Below are 14,020 nucleotides of genomic sequence, written 5' to 3' on the forward strand. Positions count from 1 at the left end.
AAAACAGAAGAAAGTAGAATTTAGTGAAATTGCAAGCAAAATGCACAAATAATTAAAACCAATAACCAGCCCTCTGAAAAGACTGAAAAAGCTTACAAACTTAAGGGAAATCTAATAAAGAGAGCAATATATATTAGCAATGAAAAAAAGAGATTTAACTGGATTCAGAACAAATAAAATTTTACAAACTGCGTGTTAACAATGAAGTGCAATGCTTTTGTAAGAAAATGTCATAAAAATCGACTATGAAGAAATGATAGCAAAGCAGACTAGACCATTACAAGAATTTTTAAAAAATACTGCCAAGTAACAGAAAGGAACCAAGCCAACAATTTTAGATGTGAGTGTTATTAAACCTTCTAGGAGCAATTAAAACAAGGCTTCCTAACTCATTTAATGAGATTTTTAAAAGTTTCATTTTAAAACCTGACAAGGAAGGCACATGCACATACAATATCCATAAACCATGTATAAAACAAACTCATAATTGCTGATGCCTGAGATCTAAAAGAAACCAGAGGATTTTCAGTTCATGATGGTCAACAGAGCACCTCTCATCAAATGCTATTGAAATGGCAGATATATGACAATTACTGGGACCAACAGTTGTCAATGGCCTTTGGTATTTCTGATGAGCTATAAACTTATGGAAAATTTAAGTCCTTTTTTTTGGGTTTCTATTGGTGTATGACAGACCCTTCAATAGACTTCCATTCGTACAAATGTCTAAATTCTAAGGAGCTATTAAAATTGAGTATTCATAAACTAAAATTAGTGTTCTATTAGAGGTTACTAAGACATCAAGTCTGTTATTTTAAGGAGGTCTAACTATTTAATATAATGCTATGTCATAATGCTACTGTGCAACGGGGACAGTTTAAGCCCTCTTTTAAAATTAATAGATGATTAAGAATTCGAATGAACACACTAAAACCAATTAGTTCCAGATGGAACCAAGCAACTAACTCCTAAAAGAAACAACTCTTAAAAAATTTATGATTAAAATCAAATTCTAGGGCTTCCCTGGTGGCGCAGTGGTTGAGAGTCCGCCTGCCAATGCAGGGGACGCGGGTTCGTGCCCCGGTCTGGGAGGATCCCACATGCCGCGGAGCGGCTGGGCCCGTTAGCCATGGCCACTGAGCCTGCGTGTCCGGAACCTGTGCTCCGCAACGGGAGAGGCCGCAGCAGTGAGAGGCCCGCGTACCGCAAAAAAAAAAAAAAAAAAAAAAAAAAAAAAAATTCTAGAAACCACAAAACCCATAAAACAGCAATAATCTAAGACAAAGGGTCTCTGAAAAATAAGGTAATAGTTGGCGATCAAAAACATTTGTAAGGAATTAAAGATTTGACAATGCAATAGGCATCTTGAAAGATTATAAAGAAATTCTCTCAGAAAGTAAGTGACATGAGATCAATATGGTAGTCTAATTAGCTAAACCATAGGGTTTCCAGGAGAGAACATGTAAGTTAAAAGGAACCAAAGGAATTTCCCTGAAGCAGGAAAAAATATTTAGATTTTTAAAAGAGCCTAACCAAGTGCTATGAGGGAACAATGAAAAGAAATAGAACTAAATACATCCTGGTAGGGCTTCCCTATTGGCGCAGTGGTTAATAATGGACAAAAAATGGACAAAATGTCTTCTAAAAAGCCCTTTCAGCAATTTAAAAATACCATCAGCAATGTTAAGAGTCCTTGGGTAGGGACTTCCCTGGTGGTGCAGTGGTTTAGAATCCGCCTGCCAATGCAGGGGACACGGGTTGCATCCCTGGCCTGGGAAGACCCCACATGCCGCGGAGCAACTAAGCCCGTGTGCCACAGCTACTGAAGCCTGCGTACCACAACGAAGAGAAGCTCCCGCTCGCTGCAACTAGAGAAAGCCTGAACACAGCAATGAAGACCCAACACAGCCAACCACCGCCCCCCCCGCCAAAAAAACCACAAAAAACAAAAAAATAAGTCAATTTATAAAATAAATGAATACATCTTGGTAAAGTTTGTGAACTTCAAGGGTAAAGAGAAAATGAAGTTACCTACAAAGGAACAAGAACCAGTTTAACAACATGGTTATTTACAATATGTAACGTAAGACAGTGGAGAAACGTCCACAAACTTCTTAAAGGAAGTATAACACCCTAAAGATTACCCAAAGAGGTACTCTAACAAAATTAAAAAATGCATCGAAGAGAGGGAAAGCCAAGGGTTACTAAAAAGAAAACAAAGAGAATGCTGAAAAAGAAGTGACGTTAAGGCAAGCTAATGGTCTTATTTTGTCCATTTTGGCAGAGGATTTTAAAAGTTTAGATGTCGATAAAACAATATAAGGATAGCAATTACAAAAAAGAGGAGTAAGAAAATTAAGATTCAGAATATGAAAAAAGCACCAAGAATTTAGAGCCTCAGGCTTTTGTCCTGCAGATAATTTACCTAACCAAGTGACCTTGGTTTTCAAGACTGTTTAGGGTACTTGGAATAGGACATAAAAGCACAGGGACATACCTTTGTTGAGTAGAAAATCCAGTAAAAAGGGGATTTCATTTATATTATGGATGGCAATCACACGTGATAGAGCCTGCTGGAGAGTTGCTGCTTTCCACCCCTTGACTGCGTCACTCTTGATAAAGGATGGGACTTAAGAGTCAACTCAACTTGAGAGCTGACTGTAGTCATTTTGGCACTGGAGAACACACTTCAATAATGGTTATGTCCATTTTCCATGTTTATAGATTCCTGGGTGGTAGCTAATGGCCTCACTGTTTATTTCTGGTCAATGGGCTCAAAGTAATTATCCCATTCAGGATCATGCCCTATGGGGCCTTCCACATTGGGGATATATTACTGCTCATACTTTGCATATTACAATTGAAGTTTCGTGTCTCAACTCATGCTAAGGCCACCAGAGAAGAAGTTCATTTTAATGCCACAGCTGACTAACTTGCTCACACTTTTTAAATAAGCTCAGATATTACTACCTGTCCTTGGTTCAGTGGGTCCATGAGATGTCCAGTCACCGCAGTCCCCAGACCCTTAAATATGGGCTAAACACCATGGCATCCCCATGACACTGGCCTTAGCCCAAACTATGGCCTCTCATTGTGATCTTTGTGTCCTGTCCTGTCATTGGCATTATGGCCAATGGAAATCCATACCAAGGAATGAACACCCCTTCTCTGACTGGCAAATTCATTTTGTTAAGCCACTGCCTCAATATGCTGGCGCAAATTGCTATGCCCTCAACAAAGATTGATTGTTAAGACAGGCCTGATCTTGGTTTATCCTTCCTGTCATGCTACTGCTAACAATAGTATTATTATAGGCCTCACAAAATGTTAGTTCCCTTTGGGCTTCCTGGTAACACTGACTCTGATGAGGGTACATATTTTACTGCTCATTCAGTCTGGACATGGGCTGTAAAAACAAGGCATCACTTGAGCTTCCAATCTGTCTTACTGTTGGCAGACAGCAGGCTAACAGAGAAACATAATGGCCTACTCAAGGATGCTCTCTTAAATTTACAAAATGGACAATGGTCTCCTAAATGGGTCTCTCTTTTGCCCACTTTATTCTGAACTCTTAACCTTTTAATTCATAGGGCATCCTAATTAAACGCAATGAGGACCTCTCCATTCCCTTTTCTGGCCACAAAAGGGGACATTCCCCATATATGAATCTATGATCCCAAAGAAAATCCCCCCTCACTTAAAGACCCCTTCCCTTTTTGATCCTGGTGCAATATATAGACTGGCACTTACCCAGAGAGTGGATAATAGACTGGGATTCACTGGAAATTGAGGGCCCTCACACTCCCAAACAGACTATTCTGTATGCCACGAGAAAGGTCTCTGCCAAAGACCTTGCCCAATATATTGGGTTGGCAAAAAAGTTCATTCAGTTTTTCTTCCGTTAAGATGGCTCTAGTAGCTTAGCTGTCTTTAACTTAATTCGAAACAATTTTGTTAGACTGTATTGTGACAGCTGTCCTATCAGCATGCATTAAAAAAAAACCTTATCAAAATTGGTGAATTTTTGTGTAGCCATTTTAATACTGAAGATGGGAGGGAAAAAAAGCAATGTTTTCGGCATATTATGCTTTATTATTTCAAGAAAGGTAAAAACGCAACTGAAATGCAAAAAAAGATTTGTGCAGTTTACGGAGAAGGTGCCGTGACTGATGAATGTGTCAAAAGTGGTATGCAAAGTTTCATGCTGGAGATTTCTCGCTGAAGAATGTTCCATGGTCGGGTAGACCAGTTGAAGTTGATAGAGATCAAATCGAGACATTAATTGAGAACAATCAACGTTATACCACACGGGAGATAGCCAACACACTCAAAATATCCAAATCAAGCACTGACATTCACTTGCACCAGCTTGGTTATGTGAATCGCTTTGATGTTTGGGTTCCACATAAGTTAAGCAAAAAAACAATTCTTGACTGTATTTCTGCATGCGATTCTCTACTTAAACTAACAAAAATGTTCTGTTTTTAAACAAATTGTGACGGGCAATGAAAGTAGACATTTTACAATAATGTGGAACGGAAGAGATCGTGGGGTAAGCGAAATGAACCACCACCAACCACACCAAAGACCAGTCTTCATCCAAAGAAGGTGATGTTGTGTATATCGTGGGATTGGAAGGGAGTCTTCTATTATGAGCTCCTTCCGGAAAACCAAACGATTGATTCCAACAAGTACTGCTCTTAATTACACCAACTGAAAGCAGCACTCGACGAAAAGCATCCGGAATTAGTCAACAGAAAATGCATAATCTTCCATCAGGATAATGCAAGACTGCATGTTTCTTTGATGATCAGGCAAAAATTGTTACAGCTTGGCTGGTTCTGATTCATCCGCCGTATTCACCAGATACTGCACCTTTGGATTTATTTTGGTCTTTACAAAATTCTGTTAATAGAAAAATTTCAGTTCTCTGGAAGACCGTAAAAGGCACCTGGAACAGTTCTTTGTTCAAAAAGATAAAATGTTTTGGGAAGATGGAATTATGAAGTTGCCTGAAAAATGGCAGAAGGTAGTAGAACAAAAGGGTGAATACGTTGTTCAATAAAGTTCTTGGTGAAAATGAAAAATATGTCTTTTATTTTTACTTAAAAACTGAAGTAACTTTTTGGCTAACCCAATAGTTTTAAAGGTTCACTAACTGGAGATCCCTCTTTGCAGGAAATGGAGGTCTTGGTGCCTGGCTGGCCCCACGTCTACAACTTTATGGTTCTTCCAAAGAGGAAAGGAAGATCTTAAATTAGTTCCCAGTACCAACACTCTTAAATAGGATGCTAGCTCTGAATCCATGCTATTACGGAGATACTGACTGAGAAACCACTACATAATCTGGGATAACCATGCCCGTGGCCCCTATAATATATAGGCACCTCTAGCATGCCAAGGCCCGGAGACCACAGGGTTGAAAATATTATGCAACATTCTAGCATAACATTTTGCCAGACTCTGGTTGGCCTGGCAATGCCTCATTTGGCTGGCCTGGGTCTGGGATTCTACCACTCCAGCTCAATGCCAAACTCCTTGGGCCCTTTCTTGTCTATGCTGTGACTTCACTTGTTTGGGGTATTCAATCAGTCCACAGTTTTCCTGTAAGAAATTACATTATAACTCCTGGGGACAAAGGAATACTGATATTCAGTCACTTCTCTAAGTACTTCTCCAATGTATAAAACTTTCCATCAAAGTTTTGGGGCTAGGCCAGGACTCCCATCAACCCAGCATCCTAGATAATGATTTCAGCATAATTGATAGTCCCAGACTCGATGCTGACACCCTCAAATGTTAACTGGTCCCATATCTGCTGCTATACTCATCACAACTCCATGGCCCCATGAGCTGATTTCCCCTCATCGGACAGTCTCATACTTCACTCTCTATTATTCCCCTATGACGACCCCACATTTCCTTCTTCCTCAACTTGATGGACAACATTTTTTGTAATAGTAACAGAGAATGTCACTTGAGCACTAAACCTCCAGCAATGTTACCAGGTGCCCCAGGAGACGCAACCACTTATACAAATAACTCTTGCTGCTCTGGAGGTCTTCAATATTCATACTGACTACCTGTCACCCTCTCCAGTTAAGGAGTCCACAATAACCATGTTGGTACTAGTGTCAGCTAGGCTAGGAACAGAGCATATGCAGACTTGAACAGATTAAAATGTGGCAAGGCTAAGACAGGAGGTGAGAGAGAAGAAAAGGCAGTTGAGGAAGTTAAAGGGGACACAACTGGGTATAAAAGTGGGTAGAAGAGCCAGAGGTAGGATATGAAAGGAGTCAGAATCTTTATTTGGTGGGTTTTAGCATGGAATTGTTGCAGCAGGACACCACAAGCTCACCAGGTGCTTCCTCGCTGACTTCCCCTTCATGCCCTCCCCCTAGGCTGCAACATCAACTGGCTACAAAAGGGAGCACTGAGACATCTTTTTACCTATTATATTTGGCCTCATCACCAGCTTTGGTGTAATAGACACAAGGTGTTTAGGTCTTTTTAATTCTGTAACAGATTCATCTCATAGAGGCTACCCAGATAATGGCATAACTCCTGGCCGACCACATAAACCAAACAACTCAGGTCTTAGAAGCCCTTAATGAGGGACAAAGCAATCTATTTGCTATGACAATTGATAATACATTACATTAAACTACCTACTGGTATTTCGAAGTGGAGCTTGTGCCTTGAAGGGGACCTCCTGTTGCATGTGGGTTAATAATATAGGAAAGATATCCAGAATAGTTCAACAAATAAAATAACAAACCAAAACAGCCAATTATATTACTAAAATACTCCAAGAGATTCTCAAATCCCCATTAATTTCTTTTCCTGGCCATCTCCTTCTGCCTGGGGTGCAAGGCTCTACACTATTATTTATGGAGCTAAAATAATTGCCGGACTAATTACTTTGGGCTGGCTTTGCAAATCTGGTCCCTTTCAAGTACAAGTTTATTTACAGGGAACCTGGGAGGTTGTTATGCTAATTCAAACGCCAGGGATGAATCAAGACTTTAAAGAAGGAATTTTGACCTACACTGACGTTTGCTTTTATGCTCTAAGTCTCATTTACTGCTTCCTTCATCATCTTGAGAGGGCTCACCTGCTCCCCACCCCAACCCACAAGAACATGTATCCTCTTGCTGCCTTTTAAACTTCCCCTTTATAAATAAAGGCCTGTGCACTTGCTTTTCTCTGTTCTGGGGCTTTCTCCCAAAGAGAGCCATCCTTCCCTGTCCCTTGACCTGGGACTTCTCCAACTGTGTTAACAAATCCTTTTTTGATCATACCAAAGGACTACTGTCAGGAGTTTTTCCACCTGAAACTAACCTTGGGAGGGAGCCTCTCCATGTCAAAATGGAGTTGCTGTAACACAAGGGAACATTTCCTCAACCTGATCAAGAGGAACAAAACAGTCAACACAAAATCTTCTGCTAGCCTCAAACTTTTTTTTTTGGCTAACCTCAAACTTAATGGTGAAATACTGACTGAATGCTTTCCCCTCTGAGTTCAGGAACAAAAAATAAAATAAAATAAAATAAAAAGCATTTAGTAGAGTCACAGGATACAAAGTTAATAAATAAAAAAACTCCTAAATTGCTTCGGCAAGGCAGTTAAGCATCTGAGTCTGTAGTAGCCAAAACTTCCCCCTCTAGACACCCCAAAGTATTAAAATATGTGTGCTACTGGTACAAGGAGGCTTTCTCTATTTCTACACCTCCCACTAAATTCCTTTGCAGTTTTAAGGAGAATTCTAGAAGCATATACATCTCGTGTATTGTCCTGAATATGTATGGCACTCAATAAATGCCAGTTAATAAATATGAGGTTTTAACAACAGCAATACTCAAAGTAGTGGTGATGTCAAAATGCAAGGACATTTTCTATAAGTAACTACAAAGTACCCACAGGTTCCAAAACAATTTTCTACAGTAAGAAACAATTTTCTATACTATAGCTTACAGGTCTGACATTTAATTCTGAGAATGGAAACCATTCTGATTGGGCTTTTTAGACCAAAGTTAGGGACTAACCATTGAATAAAGACATGTTTCCTATCACACCTGCAATGTAAGTGTAGCACAAAAATCCAAGTGTACAATAATACTACTGATTACAAATGATTCACAATACACTGCAAAAAAGAGTTCTGTAGTGTAGTAGTTATCACATTTGCCCGACACAATACACTGCAAATGGATATTTATTTGAAACTGGACTCTGACCTTTCTCTATTTCATCACCAACTAGAAAGATACATAATCACACAGTGGACAAATGTGGATAGTAAAATTCTACAAGGATATAAAACACACAGAGAACACTGCTAGGTTATTCCAGCTTGGTATGAACAAATTCAACTCCACTTACCTAGGAGAAAAAGTGATGGGCCATAATATTCTGCATTGCTGATGATGTGTTTCAGGGAGGTAGGCAGAGAACCATCCATCACTAAGAGAAAAGCAAACATCAAGAAGAATATGATGAGACCAGTAGTAGTTTGATGGGTGGGGATGATGGATCAATATATTACATATACCACACGGTGGCAAAGTCTATGTTGATTCCAATTTAATGGCCTCCACTTGTCTCCTCCTGATATTCTATTATTTATTCCTTGTCCATGCAATAACCTTTTAACAGTAGGTCAAAGAATAAAAGAATACAGACACTGAGAGACAGAGTGGGGTAGCAGGCTGGAAGTGAACACAGATTCAAAAGCTGGAAAAGGAAAAAAAATAGGTGAATCATTATTAAATAGTTGAACTAACAATCCTTAGGTCTAGGAAAAGTGACACTAAAGGACTAAAAGCTATTCAAAATGGCATGGCCTTTTCCTAAAAAGTATGAAAAGGACCAATTTTTGAGAGAGTCAAACACCCCTCCAGAAAGTATCTAGAATCAAATACCATGTCGTATGCCATCTGAGAAAGCAGGGTCTTGAATGGCCTTCTTGAGGAAATTCAACATGGATTTCAGAAGTGCGGCTCGCTGTGGAATACACTGGACTCCTGGCAAGGGAGAAAGAGGATTATACTGGTTCACCATTATGTACAATGAGCAGGTACATAAAACAAATTTTTAGATCCACATGCACTATAGCAACACTAGCAGACATGCGAAGTGAAATCTCTGGATGTTGGGAAGAACATTTACCTAAGCTTTAAAACTGGAAAAAATAAATCACCAAGGACTACACAAAACCTACACTAAAATTAAAAGTCTAAAGTAAAAAAGAAAAATTACAAAGTAAAAAGATTAACTCTGATCCTCAGTTACTATTTTGAATATTATCTGCCCTCAAACATGGATGTTTTGATAAAATAATCAAAGTATGAATAGTTGGAAAATTATAAAATGCTATGAAATAAATGTTAATACGAGAAAATGAATACCAGAATGGCAAAGTAACAGTCACAGTCATAAGAAGCAAACCTCCAAATGTACTGCTTAAGCTCCCCCAAAGCACCTTGCTTCACTAGTTTAGTAATTCAATCACTGTTATCGGCTGTGTCTCTCCACGTCTACATACCAGGACGAGGGCCAGGGCCAGAGGAGATGCTAGTGCTGCTGGAACTTGATGCCCTTAATTCAACATCCAGCCGGTGCTCCATAGGGATGGATGAGCCGGGACTACTTTCCATAGTCACATCTGCAACTAAAGTAAAAGTTATGATAAAGAAATTAGAATAAAAGGCACCACCAAAGAGAAGGTTATTTGAGAACAATTTTTTTCCGTAAGGTGAGATGAATGATATCAAAATGGAGAAGGATTAGAATATTGAAACCCAAAATGAAAATACAGTTGACCTTTGAACAACACAAACGTTGGGGCCCCAACCCTCTATATAGTCAAAAATCTGCATATAACTTTATAGTCAGCCCTACATATCCGAGGTTCCACATCTGCGGATTCAACCAACTGTGGGTTTTTCTTCTGATCTTTTTTATACATACACAAACATACATACAGGTGCCTACTTATACACAGGAAAACACAACTCATGGTTTTCTAACCTGCTTTTCAGTGAATATACAATTTTCTCTACGAGTATATCACAATCACCAAGATTAGTTTTTAAAAATGTAGATTTCCTGGTCTTACTTACTAAATCAAGCATTGCACTAAATCTTTATTTTAGCAAGCACTTTAATTTATTCTTATGCTTACTAAAGTTTGACAACCACTGATTTATAGTGAACAGTGAGTCTTTAAATTGTCTTCTACACCACCACATTTAGGAGATGTCACATTTTAATCAGCACTCAGGACCACATGACCACACCCATTACCTCAAATGCCAAGTCACCCACTGTAGACTAGAGATAGAAATTGGGTAAAGGGGCTTCTAGGGGCAGCAATGCACATAGTTAATTGTGTTCGGGAAAAAAAGGAATGAAAACTTAGGTATATTTAGTGTAAAGAATGAAAGCATTATAAAAATTCTAATACCTTTATTATTAGCATGATAACAGATATATGTAATGACATCCTGGGTCAAGATAAGATTAAATTCTAAGAAAGCTGTTTTGTGGAAGTTTTTTATTTTTGGTACTATTAAGAGCTACGAACTGGGGGAAGTTTTAAAAATGGACTTACCTGATGCACCCCAAGATTAAGAATACCTTGTCTTCTATCTTTCAGATTTTATGATTTAAAATTTGTTCCCTACCCAACAACTTTTTCACCTCTCCCTTTCCTTCTCAAAATGGCCAGGTAGTTTCACAGGGTCCCATTTTAGTGTCTACATTCTCCTTATCTTTCCCTAACACATATTTAAACACTTATGATATACGTATCAGGCACTACTGGAGATTACAGCAGTGAACAAAACAGTAACCTGATCTCACGGAGCTCACACTTTATTGGGAAAAAGAAGATAATGAACCAATGCTTATAGTAACTGTTAATTACCATCCATATCAGTTTCCATTTCTTCTCCTTCTTGTGTAGTACTGGGTCTCTGGATCTTTGGCTTGATCACAAAAGGACATTCTTTTCGGCACAAATCCACTTCATGCTACGATCAAGGGGAAAACAGTAAGATAATCCTACATAAATAACGGAGATTAAAAATATTTATAACAAAAGAATATCACAGGCAGATTACAGAACTGGTTTCTAAAAACAAAAGAGGGATAAAATGGCTCTTTAGGGTTATAAGGATAGTTCCTAGGCTCAGCTCTCACTACATACAAGTATATGCAAAGTGCTCCGAAGTGCTCCTTGTATACCTCAAGTCTATAAATGAAGATAGAAAGTCCACTATGGGATTGAAAAGCTGCCATGTCCAGATTGGTGATGAGGTCAACCACTCTGACAGCTCTGGTGACAAATGTTATCTGGTCCTGTTCATCACCAAGAAACTTTATGACCTATGAGGGAGAGAAAAAGGTAAAACCAATCAAATGAAAAGACACAAAGCTGTAAATAATGTGCTCTTCTGGAAACATGCAGTCTAGGGTTTCAGAGAAGCAGCATGGTATAGAAGGAAAAAAATATATGTTTGATTTTTGGTGCTTGCCAAATGATAGCTCTATCACTTCTGAGACTCAACCTCCTGAGGTGATAGGGACATAAATTACCTTTCAGGATTAAATAAAATATTCAGGGAGAAAAGAGCTGGTGCCCAGTGCCCAGGCACATGGCAAAGCCTATCATGCCTAAGGTCACGATAAGATGTGGCAATATCTTAATTAGTACCCAGGGCCTCCTATCACATCATGCTGGACTATGAGCAATTCTAAATAATGGAAATAGCTGCTCTTAAAAGTTGTTAATGAAGATAACTAGAAGGCCAAACTTGAGAAATTAAGTATAACATTTTCTGGGTTACGCTTTCTTATGCTAACTGTTCTCACTGCAAACCATTCACAACTCTGTACCCTCTTAGTTGATTTCCCCACAAATGTATTTTTTAAAACAAGTAGAGCACCTTCAATAAGGCTTCCATCATTCCACAGGAGACCAAGGCTTCGCCACCAGCATCGTAGCTGGCCAGATGATATAAAAAAGAGAAGAGAGCAGTGGCAAACTGGTGAGGGTATGGATCCATGGAAGGATCTACAAGGGAAGTGGAGAGAGAGAGAGAAAGAATAAGCTCAGAATTTGGTGTTAAGTTGGCAGGATGCTAAACAAAGGCAGACAAAGCAAAGGGTAGGGTTCCTCTTGGTGGCTAGGACAATAACCACCAAAACTTTACCAATCATGGCCTGGATACAGTTCCGCACAAGTACAGGCAAAAATCCATGGTAGGAGGCAGTTCCAGTACAGTCAATAATACTGCTGAGCTTGGGAGTTCTCTCCAGGTGGACAATTGATGTTAATGTTCGTAAAGAAGCAGCTTTAATCTCCTTTGAAAACAGAAAGTAAACATGGGATGTGTTAAATAAGAAGTAGATGACTGAACCAAGTTGCTAATACCCACTCTAAAATTTAAGTTATTCTACTGGTAATTGCTTGGAGTAGATGGAGGTCTGTTGAGAATAACATTGAAAATCCTGCGTTTGTTAAATTTGCAGCGAAATATCCAAAGAGGAAAGGGCTAAGCTTCCCTCTTGGGGTTCATTTTAACCTCTGGGAAAAACCAAAAATCAGATAAATACATATGAGCCTGATATACACAGGAAAATATTAATAAATACTTACCATAAGCTGCTTATCTGTTATCTGAAGGACATCTACCAACTCTTCTATCAACCCATTATACAAGATACTGTTTGCGGACTCCTGCAAGGCATTGGAATACACTGCAAAAGGAGAAATAAACACTTTAGGCAAGAAGGCAGTGGTCAAGCCACTGCCCAATGACAAACCTTTTGGCACCTACTGGTTCTGGGGAAGGACTCCCTTCCCACCAGCAATGGAGGGCAGAATCACTGAATTCTAGAGGACTGGATCAAACACAGTGATAAGCTCTAAATACCCACCAAACTGACAGATTCTCCTATTAATGATATTGTCTTGGGCAAAGATTTTCAGGAATCAAAAGAGAATGAAGAATTAATATTTTATAACATCACTACTTGATAACTCTATTACACCCAGGACTTCCATTTTAGTCTCTTCATGTGTTTCTGTTTTACACTGGAAACACTTATACAAACTGTAAAGAACAGAATTTATGGACTATTGCAGACTAAATCAGAAACTTGTATGACACTGTAGTAAAATTTGAGAGAATGCATGTAATCTACTTCCAATAAATCCCACACAAAGGTAATACTGAACACAGTCTCCTGAAGTGCAAACTAATGGGATTTGAGCACATTCAGTTTTCAACAAACATTTCCTGGGTACCCACTAACATACCAGAAGTTATGCTAGGTATGTTATGCTAGGTATGAATACAAATAGAATAGTAGGAATTTCATTTCAAGGAACTCATAGTTTTAAAGAGTAGAAAAACAAGTAATTACATAATGAAGGATGGTAATATTAACAGGAGCTACCATTTTATACCTATGTGCCTGGCCTGTGCTAGGTACTTTACAGGTTTTCATTTAATCCTCAGATCAGCTTATAAAATACGTATTAAATGAGGAAACTGAGGCCAAAAGGATAAACAGGTGCCTAATAAACTGCAGTCAGGGCGAAAGCCCAGGACTGATTTCAAAACCAGTGTGCTTTCCACTGTACCACCCTACAGTTAAAAGTAAAATGCACAGTACTATTTAATGAATTTCAAAATTATACTCCCAAAGAAGAGGAAGATGAAATGGCAAGAGGAAAAATAGGACCCAGAGGAAGACGACTATCGGAACACTCATTAAGAAAAACAAAACAAAAACCGCCCCACCCAAATAAAGACTAAACCTATGTGATATATGTCAATCATATCCTCTTTCTGATCCAACATTAAGGAGCCCAAGGATGATGAATACAGTGAACACTAGGAATGCTGGCAATTTTACAATTTAACTTGCCACCTAGGTAAATACAATAAGCCCCATAGCAACAAAGACAGATGAAGTTCAAAGGAAATCAAGTCTAAACTGCCTAACCAGG

The 14,020-nt window shown here is 38.9% G+C and overlaps 1 protein-coding gene across 10 annotated transcripts in view; it reads right to left on the reverse strand.

Moving 5' to 3' along the window:
* The window catches only part of HUWE1 (HECT, UBA and WWE domain containing E3 ubiquitin protein ligase 1), a 143,581-nt gene that overhangs the window by 78,678 nt on the left and 50,883 nt on the right, over positions 1 to 14,020 (reverse strand). For 9 of the 10 annotated variants that reach the window (XM_079910200.1, XM_079910204.1, XM_079910199.1 and 6 more), the window contains 8 exons: positions 12,662 to 12,783; positions 12,216 to 12,366; positions 11,949 to 12,076; positions 11,248 to 11,388; positions 10,928 to 11,033; positions 9,545 to 9,670; positions 8,922 to 9,023; positions 8,383 to 8,463 (listed from right to left, as the gene is read on the reverse strand). In XM_079910200.1, the coding sequence (XP_079766326.1) occupies positions 8,383 to 8,463; positions 8,922 to 9,023; positions 9,545 to 9,670; positions 10,928 to 11,033; positions 11,248 to 11,388; positions 11,949 to 12,076; positions 12,216 to 12,366; positions 12,662 to 12,783 (957 nt within the window). The remainder of the gene's footprint in view (positions 1 to 8,382; positions 8,464 to 8,921; positions 9,024 to 9,544; positions 9,671 to 10,927; positions 11,034 to 11,247; positions 11,389 to 11,948; positions 12,077 to 12,215; positions 12,367 to 12,661; positions 12,784 to 14,020) is intronic. The other variant, XM_079910205.1, reaches the window with a different exon arrangement.

The sequence above is a fragment of the Stenella coeruleoalba genome, assembly GCF_951394435.1.
Source record: "Stenella coeruleoalba genome assembly, chromosome: X".
NCBI lineage: Eukaryota > Metazoa > Chordata > Mammalia > Artiodactyla > Delphinidae > Stenella > Stenella coeruleoalba.